Below are 14,684 nucleotides of genomic sequence, written 5' to 3'. Positions count from 1 at the left end.
GCAAAATGATGAAAAAGATCATCAGTCTGGAAAAATCACACACAGACTTTACTGGTTTTCAAAATTCCTAAAAGCCTCCAATTTCTTAGAGCAATCATTAACCCAAAATAAAACAAATATTTGTCTCAACTGAGCACAAAAGAACAACAAATAGTTCAGCATTAGGATGTTTTTGTTTTCCCTTATTCACACAGAAACTTTAAAAATGAACGGGGTCCTCTCAGGCCATAAAGCCAGGCAGGACAACCTTCCGGGAATGCTAGGGAGGAGGCCACCTAAGGAACCCAAATGTCTGCTTTAAAAATACTCCTTTTAAATTGGAATAGTGTGGCAACGATTGCTGGGTATGAGAAGTCATGAGCTCTGGTTTTAGGGAATTCAGCACCTTGTGGACTATTACTCAACAGGGCGAAGAGAAAGAAGAGATCGTGAAGGAGTTGCGTGAGGTCCAAGACAGAAAAGGTAGGCCCAGCATGGTACCCAAGCTTGTCTAGCAGCAGCGGGAAGGCCCTGGAGTCCCAGGGGACACTCTGAGGGAGGCCTGGAAGCTGGAGCTGATAGACATGGTCAGCACAGACGCAGCCTTCCTTACAAGCTCACCACAGGCCACCCGCCCCTCAGACTTCTCCCTGCTCAGGAGCCTCACCTCTCCACTCTACCGCGTGACTGTACCACGGGACGGCTGAGCAGAGAAGGAGTAAGTCAACTTAAGGAAAAAATAAAAAATGAATGTTCGAAATCTAAAAATACAAATCAAGTTTAAATATCACCTGAGAATAAACTAGACCTCATTAAGTGCTCCTACTTCTATTGTGTTCTCTGTCCATAAAAACGTTTGGGGGCTCCCATTATTAGGGAGTGGGTCCAACAATCTGGGGCCGTCCCAACCCGAGTCCCCATCGAACTCTCCAACACCCTCTACTTAGAGCCACCATCAAAAACCATCCTTCTGGTCAAATACAGGAGTCAGGTGCGGGACACACCACTCCAGTAGGAAACTGTTTTCAGATTCATTTATTTTAATGGCGCATTACATTGGCCGCCTCCCTTTCCAAGCCAGGAACCGTATGTGTGTTGAAAGTTGAAATGTCCTGCAGAATCCAGGAAAATGGGACATGATGTGGAATGTCTTACTTCTTGCAGCTGTGTGGGAACCGCACTAAATCCTTCCTTGAAAAGGTAACAGAATACAAGTGCTATTCACTCACGTATTTATTCACCCAGAAGTGAAGGATGAAAAAGCAAGAGACCTAGTTGAAGAGGTCCGGGACTAGCTGTCTACAGTCACACATTGGTGTAAAAGTCCTGCATCCTTAAACCCCGGAATCCTCAGGTCTGCCTTAGGCTACCAGACACAACCCTCAATTCAGATTCGAGCTTCTAGGATTTTCTCCCTCAACCACCGGCTGTCATTCACAATCTTTCTGATCCACTTCTGATTAAATAGTTACACAGTCTGTCCTCAAAATGAGGATTCCTGTTTCATAAAGAAAAAAAAAAGGCAATATATATACATGTGAAGAATTTTAAGGGAAAATTCTATAGCAAAATTTTTATTTGAAAGTTATGCTTAAATTAATGATGCAGGCTACAATTTTAATAGCCACGCCTGTGCCGTCCTGAAATGGGAAGTTTGTTATGAGAGGACTGGAGCGAGGGGCGCAGGAGGATGGGGGACACGTGAGTGAGCGAATTTTATGAGCGGGGTATGAAATAATACTAATTCTAGAAATAAAATGTAATTCAAATTTCAGGACTGAGAGCTCCAACAAACCATGAATTTACATTTGGACTCCTCCACATATACAATTTGTTGAATGATGTGCCCACAAAGGCCAAACCTTTCATTAACCTGAACAAGCTAACCGAGATACAGGCACAAAGCTATGGCTGAATTAATCTCACTAGTCCTTTAGTAAGTCACAGAGATAAGAAATTCTTGTGTTGTGGGGAAGAAGATAACTGATTTTGGCATCCGACAGACTGAGTTCAAACACTCCCCCAGCTACCTCTGTAACCCGGGGCAAACACCCGAACCTACAAAACCGCAGGTCCCAGTGGGGCAGATGGCAAGAATAACACCCATTTCCCAGGGTCTCTAGAGGATGAAATGAAACGGCTATAAGATGCCACCTGGAGGAAGAGACAAGGTGGCAGAGCGGCAGGACTAACAGCAGCGGTGGTGATGGAGGGGGGAGGACCAGCAGCAGAAGCACAGAGGCAGAACTAGCAACTCATTCACTGAGTGATAATCCCGTGCCAGGCACAGCCTCCTCATAAATTTCAATCAGTTACGGCAATTTCATGGGGCGGCTACTGTTCTTATCCTTGTTCTACAGATGGACCAGAGTTCCACAAGTACAGGTAACTTACCCAAAGCCATGAGCCACAGAACCACCTCTGCTGTTCACTACTCTGCTGTACAGATTATAAGCCTGAGAACCACCCAAGCGTTTTCCAAGAGCAGCTAGGTTTAATCTAGTAATACTGCAATTCATTGGGAAGGAGGACCAGAAAATCCTATAAATGCAGACTCTCATTTCTCTGAGTCAACCATGTGAACTGATTTTGACTTATAATCCTAAACTTCTCACCGAGTAGTCTGGAGTCGATGAGTGGTGACATTCCAAGCACTTTCCCTCCGGAGCCACCCACACTGTCCCTGTGATGCCCCGGGGACTGCCACTACCTGTTTTACTGACTGACCCTCAAATGTGTAAACCTGGCAGCCCCTAACCCAACTGGACATTCTAACTCAGCAGGTGGGGCCACAGCCTGGGCATTCCTCAGGCGATTCTGATGTGTGTTCCCAAAAGCACCACAGTGTCTCCACAGGGGTCTCTAGTGAAGTTCCTCATCTGAACCACAGTGAACACAGAGAATGTTCTCAGTTCTCAAAAACAAGGCACGCAGCACCATTCCAGGTGCATAGAAAAGAAGTTAATTCATTACACATCCCTGTTGAGAAAAACTCTAATCTTTTCAATCCTATTAATCTGCAAACTCACAACTGTGAACACAGAATTACCCATAACTGCCTGAAAAGGAGTCAACAGGGAACCCAAGAGCTCTACTTGACCGCAGACTGAGTGCTCCTGCCAAGACCCCTTTCCCTTCCTCCCTGGGTCCTCCCCCCGCCACACACCATCAGCACTGAACTCGTCAGGCCCCCCAGCCAATTGTTTGAGTCAGTCACCACAAAAACCTCACACAAGCTCTGACAAGGGCCTAAAAGCATGAGCGTACAGCTGACCCCTGAACACCACAGGGTCAGTCAAAAATCCATGTTATCACTTTTGGCTCCCCAAAAACGTAACTACTAATAGCCGACTGTTGACCAGAAGCCTTACGGTAATGTCAGTTGATTAACATGTATTTTGTATGTTGTATGTATTATATACTGTGTTTTTACAATAAAGTAAACTAGAGAGAAGAAAATGTCATTAAGAAAATCATAAGAAAAAAGGGCGCCTGGGTGGCTCAGTCAGTTAAACGTCTGACTCTTGGTTTCACCTCAGGTCATGATCTCAGGGATATGAGATCGAGCCCTGCGCTGGGCTCCGTGCTCAGTGCAGAGTCTACTTGAGGTTCTCTCTCCCTCTCCCTCTCCCTCTCCCCCACCCCTGCTCACACACACACGGGCGCTCTCTCTAAAATAAAATAAATAAATAAAATCTTTAAAAAAAGAAAATCAGAAGGAAGAGAAAATATATTTACAGGACTGTACTTATTTTAAAAATCTGCATATAAGTGGACCTGCGCAGTTCACACCCGTGTTGCTCAAGGGTCAGCTGTACATTCACCAGAAGGAGAGGCAGTGAGTGGCCAGGACGCTCCAAGCAGAGAAAATGACATCCGCAAAAGCATGAAATTACAGGCAAGGCCTCGAGAACTGACAGAAGTTCTGTGTCGCCATAATGTGGTAACCGAGAGCGGGGGAAAGGGGCTGGAGATGAAGCTGCATGGTAAAGGCCTCGCATGCCACACCACTGAGGACACACGAGGCGGTGCCCACAGAAAGGCGCTGCCTGTGACTCAGCCAGCAGAAGGGGACCTGAGGGCTCTGAGGTTTCCACCTCAGTAGATGGCATTCCAGGAGTCAGTGTACTAACTGGACAGACCTTTTCATGAGTAAGAAAATTCATTTACTTCCTCATGTTTTCATCTAAACAACTTTTTCTGGCACCCTGACGTGCCAAGCACCATCTGGGAACATGGCCACCCCGGAAGAAAAAGATGGAACCCGTGCCCTCGCAGGGCCAACAGCCCAACGGCAGGGTCACACAGCACCATGCAGGTGTGCAACACAATACGATGCGTGACAAATGACGCGAAGAAACAAAAACACTTCTCCTCAGGAAGAAAAGTCAAGAGGGGCCGTGGCACGTGAACAGACACTGCACGAAGGGGAGCAGTGGCTACAACGTCTTTATAATTAAAAATAGAAAATGTTTAGTCTGGCATCTTCATTTGGTCACATGACAGAGCAGTTCAAAAACAGATCCTTTGACAGGAATATGGAAAATGTAAAACTGAGTATTAAAAATACAACTCAACCGTGTATCATTCTCCTTGCGTTCGGGTATTCCTTACTGCAAAGCAGCTTCCCAAGTGATAGCACTGCTCTACACCTCACTTATTTTAGGTCAAAAAGCTACAAATAATTCTTTTTCTCCAACAGAAGTATGCATATGGGGAGGGCCCACTGGCTTTATAAACATGGCATTTAAACTGACTTTAAAAGCACGAACTTTCCTTTTCGTTAAGCTCTCAAAGAAGAAATCCCACTTAACGAGACTACAAAGGAGTGTAAAAGCTTAATTATTTGGAAATCACATAGATAGTAAGAATTTCAAAACCACAGCAATTATAAAAATTGTGACTACAATCAAAAGATTAACATTTTTTAAAGTTTTTGATCATTAGAGCCGTAATTTCGAAGTTTTATTTTTCCTAAGGCAACATTCCCAATAAGGCTAGGGAACACATGAGCTATGGGAGTCATCCAGAGCACTGTGAATCATGTCATTCCATCCTCTAATCTTACAGGCCGAGAAACTGAATCCAAACACAGTAAAAGGCCTGGCTACGGTCACAGAAAGAATTACCATCACAAGGAGGCAGGGAGCCATGGTCTCCATGCTCCGAGGGCACTGCTCTTCCCACTACAATAGCAGGGAGATCACGGACGGGTACCCAGTCTTTGTCTGAAATACCTATGGGAAAACTACACGTGAGTGGAGTATGTCCCAAATCATTACACCAGTGATGTGAACACAGAAGCACATTTCAAATACACAACTGCAATCAAAGGACAGGCATAACATTTTGTTCTTAACGTTTCTGAGTTTGCCTTTACTGAATAATGGCACCAACCTGGATCGCGCAGCCCCACGTAAATCATCGCCTGTTGTGGCTAAGCTGTAATGTTAACCAACCAATTTAAAACCATTACTGACACAGAAACATGTATTTAGAAATTTTGTGCCAACTAAGAAACCACATAGTTTCTCAGTCATGTGTACAGGATACTCTGTATGGAATGCTAAATACTCAAAACCACACTGGTTTTTGGGGTTACCTTTCTTGATTGCTCATTTTGGCATACATCGCTTTCACCAATTCCGGGCTCTTCAGAAAGTGGTCTGTAATAATCAAGAAGCTAAGAAAAAAAGGAGGAGAAAGTGTGGTTACTAGAAACGTAGTAAAATGGACATGGCCTTATATACTTTATGGGCATTGTACACAGAAAAGTACTTCTTTTTATTGAACTTTTGATGTGCTGTAATCTTAAAATGTTTTAAGAGGTTCACATACTATTTTTCCATTAGTGGCTAAAAGAAAATAAAAACCCTCAAAATAGGTTTCTCCAATTTTACTTTGGAAATATTTACTGAAATGATTCAAATGTATTCAACTATAGGTCTTATCTAAGTTCCACTTTAACTATAAAATGAAATTTAGCTACAAGTTCAGGTATAAACAGAAACCGTATTAAAGTGTCTTACTCAGAAGGTTAAGTGCTAAAATTAACTGGAGAAATGGACGACATGTCACACATTTTATTTAAACGTATGCCAACAACCTGGTAATGCACGCTGGCTTGATTACCTTGTCTGTAAGAGCTCTCAAGTTACCAAGAAAACATCCTCATTGTCAAGCAATGCACTCATCTAAACTCAAAGATCAACTTATGGAAACCCTGAGGCAAAGATTATAAGCGTATTTCTTTAAAGTACCACTGTGACAACTAAAAAGACTGAACAGTATTATTAATTAATTCTGAATCATATTGGCCAGAGGGCATCTGCAGGCTTAAGAACTAAAGAATATACCGTTTATAACCAAGGTTATAGCATAAGACTGTAAAGCATTAAATATATTTATGAACACAGTTTATTTAACCACTTAACAAAAAATATAATGAAAGTGTTTCAGTTTGATAACCAAATGAACCATATTAACTACCACAACACACTGTCACTCATATAAAAACAAAAACTAAACGTGTTCTATTTCTTCCACAGCCCTCAAAATAACTGATCAGCACTTTTTTTTTTTTTAAGATTTTATTTATTCATCTGACAGAGAAAGCGAGAGAGGGAACACAAGCAGGGGAAGTGGGAGAGGGAGAAGCAGGCCTCCCGCCGAGCAGGGAGCCCGATGTGGGGCCCAATCCCAGGACCCTGGGATCATGACCTGAGTCGAAAGGCAGATGCCCAACGACTGAGCCACCCAGGCGCCTCAGCACTTTGATATAAGATATTTCTAGTAATAATGTATACATAGAAAATTCTCAAACAGTTCTCATGCCAGTTTAGGTAGGTCATTAAACTGCAACAACAGAAATTAACGCATTTTAAGCCAGGTACATAAAAGTGATCCTAAAGCTCATTCATGATTTAGCTTTCTGGAGCTCAAAACATTTTCCCAGAAGAAAAAACGCAATGTTCCAGGGTGGCTCAGTTGGTTGAGCATCAGACTCTTTCCACTCAGGTCATGATCTCAGGGTGGTGAGATGGAGCCCTGCATCAGGCTCCGCACTGGGCGTGGAGCCTGCTTAAGATTCTCTCTCTCTCTGCCCCTCCCCGCCATGCTCGCTTGATCACCCAAAAAACAAACAAATAATAATAATAATAAATAAAAAGTATTTTTTAAAAAACCCACAATATTCCAAAACTGTGGCAGGAGCTAGATCACAATCCATATTCCAAAATGCTAACAGTGGAGAAAAGCCCACACACAGAGAATTAGACAAAAATGTCTCAGGGGCAACACACATAAACTTTATGGAGTAGAGAAATAATGAAGTTGATCTAACCAGAGGGCCAAGGCAGGACGCTCAGAAGGCCAAAGGAGGTGTTCTGTGAGTCCCTCATTGAAGGGGGACATGGAAAAACAGGCTATCAGCACACTCAGGGAACTAGACCCAGGCAAACGCGAGGAGGGTTTAAAGAGGGATTCAGGACCAAAAGCTTCCATCCTGGACTGCAACTGGCCCCCAGCTGTGGGCCCTCCCATCCCTCAGCCAAGGCTCCAGGACGACCATGCCCTCCTTCATGACACCAGCCAGTGTCCTCTTTCTTTTTGATCAATTTTTGTTGATCTTCTTAAAGAACCAATCTAGCCTTGGTTAATTTTTTCTATTAATTTCTGTTTCGTGGGTCACTGTTTTCAGCCCTGATCTCATCTCAATTGCTTCTTTCTGCTTACTTAGGTTGTTCTGTGCTGTTGTCTACCTTCACAAAGTAGAACCTTCATGGAGGTCACTGCTTTTAGATCTTTCTTCTTTTCTGGTAGAAACTTTTAAAGCTATACATTTCCCTCCAAGCACTGCTTTAACTTTATCCCACAAATTCTGTATTTTCATTATCCTTCAGTTCAAAAGACTGTCTAATTTGCCCTATGATTTCTTCTTTGACAAACTGATTCTTTAGATGAGCTAATTTCCAAAAACTTGGAATTTTTCTCAGTATCATCTGATTATGGTTCTCTAATGTAAGGTCATTGTAGTCAGAGACCACACACTCTGTAGGTTCTCAATCCTTTTTGTATATTTACTGAGACTTTTTATAGCCCAGATTATGGTCGATCTTGGTAAACATTACACATGCAGCTGAAAAGAAAGTGGATTCTGCAAGTGCAGAGATAATGCTCCTACAACATCACTCAGTAAAGATGGTTCTGAGATCATCTACCTCTACACTGACATTCAATGGCTGAAAAGTGAGTGTGAAAACCTCCCAACTATTACTTCCAATTCCAGGCATAATGGACTAACAACTTACCCTCTTACCTCAAACAGCTACGAAAGCAGGCAAAATATATGAAACAACAGTTTTCAGACAACAAACAGGCCCAAATGAATCAGGTTGTGGAAATAAAAGGCACTTTGGCGAATTTCCTCTTAAACAAACAAAATATTCTACTGCGTGTGTGATAAATGTGACTTGATCAGTACGTTTATAAAATCCTTAAGGCCTAATAGCAGACGGAGACACACTCAGAAGGAAGCAAGAGGTGGAACCTGAGTTGAAAAGGTTTCCAGGTACGTGGGGTGGCAAGGGTGAAAGCGATGGGGAAGGGCAGAGGAGAGACGGGTCCCAGCCACTCTGGTGCTCGGCCGCTGTGACCATCAGCAGCATCTAGAGCAGAAAGGAAAGTGGATCCACACTCTGACCTTTATACCAAGAGAAAAGCGCAAGCAGATCAAACACCTAAACCTCAAAAATGAAATGATACAATCCTGGACAAAAACCTCAGTAGAACAAAGATCTTTATAGCTATTCCCAAAAATCTACAGGACATAAAAAGGACTGACAATTTCATCTGCGAAAACATCAAAAATTTTTATATACAAAAAAAAGCCACGTGCAAAGTCCAAAGACAAAGAAGTGAGAAAAAAATATTTGCATTTTATTTCACACAAAGGACTACTGGCCCCAATTTAGAAAATATTCCTACATATTGATAAGACTGACATCCAAATGGAAAAATGGGTCAAGAAAATGAGAATGTACATAAAAATAAAAATAAAAATCCGACACTCTGACAGCACACTCTATTAGCAATAACAGAGGAAACCAGGTCCTCTGCAATGGCCAAGAAGACTATATATTGACACAAAAGCTATGAAGGACTACTCAGCAGTATTTGTTAGAATATAAAAAAGCATGTTCCTTTGACCTAGTGATTGCACTTACGAGTTATCGGACAATCATACCTGCCCACGTGCAATATGACATACGTATGAACAAGGCTATTCCCTGCCACATTCCGTAGTTATGGAACACGGGGAACCTAAATGTTCACCAATAAGGAACTGATTAAATAAATCACAGTATATTCACACAGCAGAAGATAAAGAGAAAGTTCTTTATATACTTATATGGAAAGATCTCGAAAATACACTATTTGGCTAAAAAAGCAAGAGGCTCAGGGGCATGTGGGTGACTCAGTCAGTTGAGCCTCTGACTCTTGGTTTTGGCTCAGGTCATGGTCTCAGGGTCCTGGGATCGAAACCCACACTGGGCTCAATGCTCGTCGTGGAGTCTGCTTGAGATTCTCTTTCCTTCTCCCTCTACCCCTCCCCCTGCTCACACACTCACTCTAAATAAATAAATAAATAAATAAAATCTTTTAAATACATATATACATACACATATAAATTTTTTTAAAAAGCAAGAGGCTCAACAGTGTGTTGAGAAGCAAGCAAGCAGTTCACCTGCTTAGGGGACAGGGCTGGAGGAACTAGGGGGTGGCTGGGAAGGAAACTAAGCTTTCTGATACTTGAACCATATGAATGTATTATCTATCAAAGAATTAAATATGTCTTTTAAGCATATCCTGGAAAATTCCTCTCAAGTTTATTTCTGCTTCATAGACATCCTGCTAAGGAGTGAAAGTAGGATCGTCTCTGGGTGGGACATCATCTGGTGGCCCTGGCAACTCAGTGGAGAACTCGGATATGTTTCATCTTACCGGAAGCTATTTCTGGGCAGACGTATTTAAATTACTACTAATAAAATAGCAAATACTGTATCCTGTTTACTGTGAGCCAAGCACCATCTAAGGAACAGCTTAGTACATAAAACATGGTGTGTGTTTTTCTTCAAAGCATTCATCTGGCACATTATACATTGGGCGGGGGGTGGTTCATGATCTGTCTCTCACCAAAACGTAATGTCTGAATTTTCAATCTCCAGTGCCACGAACAGTACCTGGCACACTTCAAACACTCAATCCGTGATCAGTGACTTAATTAGTTTATGGTTAAAGTGAGCATTTGTAAGTTTTCTGAGTTTCCTACAAGCCTGTGCAGAGTAGGAGTGGTTTCTACCTTAGGAGTTCTCCAAGATAAAAGGGCATCGGATCCTCAGGAGAAGGGCAATTTTTTCCTTGCACGGAGCCCAAAGTCCCTCCTCCTGTGCCACACGGGACAGCCCTCTCCACAGCGTCCTCGTGGCAGACCCGAAATAAGTCACAACAAAGCTGCTTCGGCACTGCTCCTCAGTGTGAGCCAGGCCCCGAACCAGGGAGATACACATGGGAACTCGGATCAGCAGATCAACCCAGGAAAAACTTTGATGTGTGCCTACAGAGAGGCACAGATGGACTGTTCATTTTTCAGAGTTTTTGAGTTACTCAGGTAAGTACTGGGTGGCAATGACATAAAGCTCATATGTCACTGGGTTACCAGTCAAATGCAAAACCATATGCTTTAAAAGTCACCAGAACTGAATACGGGCTCATTCGCCTTAACCAAAATTAAAAACGCAAAACCATCAGAGCCAAGAGCAAGAATGACATCTTCCCATGATGCTATGTAGAAGTACCACCATTCAAGGCTCAGAGCGACAGCAAGACAGACAGCGTTGTTAGCCAACACTCCTCGTGCCAAACCAACCACTCCAGTGAGCTTCGGTACGCCTTTAAACACATGGGACGTGAAGTTCAAAAGCCTGGAAACGTCTAAGCTAAATCAGTCCCTTCATTTGAGAAATAAGGACATAGAGAGAGGCCCACAGAGGTTGAGTGTCGTCCCCCCATTACCTAAAAGTCAAGATGAGTGCTCCATCTCTGACTTCCACGGTTCCATGGTTCCTCTCAGAACGCTCCTCTTTTATAGAGCTTGCCCTTTTCTCAAGCAGCCCTTCTGGAAAGAAGTTTCAGGGGAACTTAGGGTCTGGTTCTTCATGTCACCTTCCGTTCAAAATGAGCAAGGATAAAATTCTTCCACTCTTTTTTTTCTTTAAAAGGTTTTATCTTTAAGTAACCTCCATACCCAACGTGGGGCTCAAACCTACGACCCCGAGATCAAGAGTTGCACACTCTACCAACTGAGCCAGCCAGCGGCCCCCTCCATTCTTTTCTTCATTCAACAAAGAAGAAACGTCCACTAGTGAGTGGAGGTAAGTACGTTTTTACTTTAAGTATCTGGAGGGCAAGAATAACTGTCACTCACATTCAATCTACACAAAAGGCAGAGGAAAGCGTTCTGTGTGGACATCCATCCGGACAACTGGAATTCTTTGCTACACCACCTTAAAGGGTAACATTCAGTGGAGAATACCAACGGTAAATACACACACAAAGCAATGAGCATGAGATGCCGACCGGAGGGAGATTTTTTTCTTGCAACTGTAGAGTGGTAACTGCATGGCTGTCAATTATGTGTAAGTTTGTGTTAGCTGCTGAGATTGTTTTTCTAAATATAATATATTCTCCATCCCAGCATGTTGCCTAAAGATACAAGTAAAATTCTCAACTTTCACTCAGAATTCACTGCATTTACTTTCTTACCAAACATCTGCTCAAGGGAAACCAAAGACGAAGAGACCCAATCACGTTCAATGTTTTCTAAGTTACAGACTTTAAATCTGTGATTAAATTCTTCTGCAGAACAACTATGTCTGTAAATTCAGAAATTCTGTGGTAGTCCTGTGTGAGGGAGGTGGGGTCCCATTAATCTGAAACCTAAAATGCCACAAGGATATCTAGAGACCGTAAGACTCAAATAACACTCCAAATTCTATGGAAAATAGAACAAATGGTCTTGGGGGAGGGTCACAAATATACTCTAGCAAAAGCAGAAGGGGCATCAGAGAAACAGATTTCTTTTACAAAAAGAAAAAACTAGAAACGTGATCCGTTTGCTAAGTCCTGAATTACACATACACATACATGCGCGCGCGCATGGGTGTATGCTGAATTCTCTCCCTCTGTGTGCATGAAGGTCACAGGCTTGCTTGCTTCATCTACTACTTTCTGTTTCTGGTGCCAAAATAGACTCATGCAGGCAGTCAGAGGCAAAACTCCCAAGTCCAATCTTGAAATTCATCATTTAAATGTGATTACAGAAAAGCGCACATTCACAAATCAAGCTGTTGATGCCAAAGCACTGACTACATTTTTACATCATTTTCCATATTGACTACAACCCAAAATGCACAAAGGTCTTTCCATCTCCTTCTTTCTCTCAGTCTTCCTCATTTATCACTGGTGTTAAAGCATGTGAACAGTTACAGACAGGTTAATTATCATTTGCAATGCAGTGTTTCTATGCCATGTAGAAGGTGCTAAAAGCCATCTCTAAGCTTCAAGGAGCATACGTTAAAAAAAAAATACAAAGATCAGTATATCGTTGGTAAATGGAGGTATTCCTGAAGTCAAGGTTTTAGGGAAATCTTTTTCAAATGAGAGCCATTTATTATTTCCGTTTCCATATAAGCATACAATGTCAAAGCTACACTTACGAATAAAATAGATTGCAGTGACTGTGAAAACCTAGAAAATTCTTTTACACTTCACTAATTAAATGAAGAATCTGATTTAAACACACTCTAGAAAATGAATGCCGCTCTCCTATTCTGATTTCTGGGAAATCCAACCCAAAGCTGCTTCCTACCGCAATCTCGACAAAGCTCACAGAGCTGTTATAAAAAGTAACGGTCTCCTGTTTGACAGGTAAATAACCTCTTCAGGAGGTCAAATGTGAGTAACGTAAGGCAGAAAATTCTACTAGAACACCAATGAGTTATAATCTCTGAAAAAGATATCACAGGAGCCAGGATCTCCCAGGCACCTTTACTGGGCTGTGGGATTGAGATGAATTCAAACACCCAAACCCAACCCTTGGATTCATCCTGGGTTATCTAAGAGCACGAAAACATCGTTCACACCTACAAACAAAAGGAGCAAGCATTTTTAGAAGGACATTATCCTAATAATTCAAGTGCGCCCACACCTTCCTGTGTCTCTGGTGTACCTAAACAAAAAAACCCAGTTACTGAAACCTTACATTTGTCCCTTTCCAAGAAAAGACACCAAACCCGTGAATTCGAACGCCATCCAGTTTTGTACTCTTTATCTGCTATCCCATAATGTTAGCAGGTGGGAGGGCCAAGAGTGTGTGCTCCCTAAATTTTCAGAGGTGGGTTCGTATTTAACGGCAAAAAGTAACAATTTTTTTGGAAGCCTCTGGATGCTGGTTTAACTCATGTTACTGCACCTCACTGCACTATGCTTCACAGAGAATGCATTCTTTACAAACTGAAAGTCTGTGGCAAGCCTGTGTCTTCAAGTCTCTTGGCACCAGTTTTCCAACATTTGCTCACCTCATGTCTCTGGTCACATTCTGGTAATTCTCACAACATTTCAAACTTTTTTATTATTATATTTGTTATGATGATCTGTGATCAATGATTATCATTCACTGAAAGCTCAGCTGATGGGTTAGCATTTTGTAGCAATAAAGTATTTTTTTTTTTAAGATTTTATTTATTTATTTGACAGAGAGAGACACAGTGAGAGGGAACACAAGCAGGGGGAGTGGGAGAGGGAGAAGCAGGCCTCCCTACTGAGCAGGAAGCCCGATGCGGGGCTCGATCCCAGGACCCTGGGATCATGACCTGAGCCGAAGGCAGACAGTTAACGACTGAGCCACCCAGGCACCCCAGCTATAAAGTATTTTTAAATTAAGGTACGTACACTGTTTTTGTAAGAGAAAATGCTATTGCACACTTACTAAATTACACTATAGTGTGAATGTAGCTTTTACGTGCACTGGGAAACCAAAAATTTCATTTGACTCTCTTTACTCCAGTGTTTGCTTTACTGCAGTGGTCTGGGACTGAGCCTGCAACATCTCTGAAGTATGCCTGTATTTCAGGATCCCATTTTTGTTTAGCAAATGCAGAGTTCCTCTCACACAAATCGAAGCATCACTGTTGTGCGGCAGAAGACATCAGCTACTACCACTAATTCCCATCCTTTTTCCTGCCTACCTCCACCGCTGACCTCTGAGAACTCTAACATGAGCTCTTATGAAGTGGATTTCATCTTTTGCCCTTTACTCCACTGCTGCCAGAAAATCGCCTGTGATCTAAGATACTTAAATGAAACAGAATTCGGCTACAGAAAATTTTTCTAAGTAAGCAGATGCTAATGATTCATCCATCGTGTTTACAAAACATCAGCATCTGGAGGGAGGTAATCTAAGTGAAGCACGATATCATACTATTTTCATGCACCAACTTGTGTTTGCGTGCACATGGTAATTCAAATACAAATAAATGTTTGGAAAAATAAACAATTTAAAAATTAGGTATAATTTCAACAGAACAATAAAGTTTAGGCTGAAAGAGACCCAAATGAGAAAGCTGATCCCTCACCCTGGAAATGCA

General features: G+C 42.2%; 1 protein-coding gene across 1 annotated transcript in view; it reads right to left on the bottom strand.

Annotated features, from left to right (window-relative positions):
* ATXN10 (ataxin 10) overlaps positions 1-14,684 on the bottom strand; it is a 162,574-nt gene that overhangs the window by 101,843 nt on the left and 46,047 nt on the right. The window contains exon 6 of the mRNA XM_028115371.2: positions 5,582-5,662. Coding sequence (XP_027971172.1) covers positions 5,582-5,662 — 81 coding nt within the window. The remainder of the gene's footprint in view (positions 1-5,581; positions 5,663-14,684) is intronic.

This window comes from Eumetopias jubatus, unplaced genomic scaffold (genome assembly GCF_037043125.1).
Source record: "Eumetopias jubatus isolate StellerSeaLion01/CBP00866 unplaced genomic scaffold, mEumJub1_p1.0 scaffold_8, whole genome shotgun sequence".
NCBI lineage: Eukaryota > Metazoa > Chordata > Mammalia > Carnivora > Otariidae > Eumetopias > Eumetopias jubatus.
This window is presented reverse-complemented; position numbering and strand designations above follow the sequence as displayed.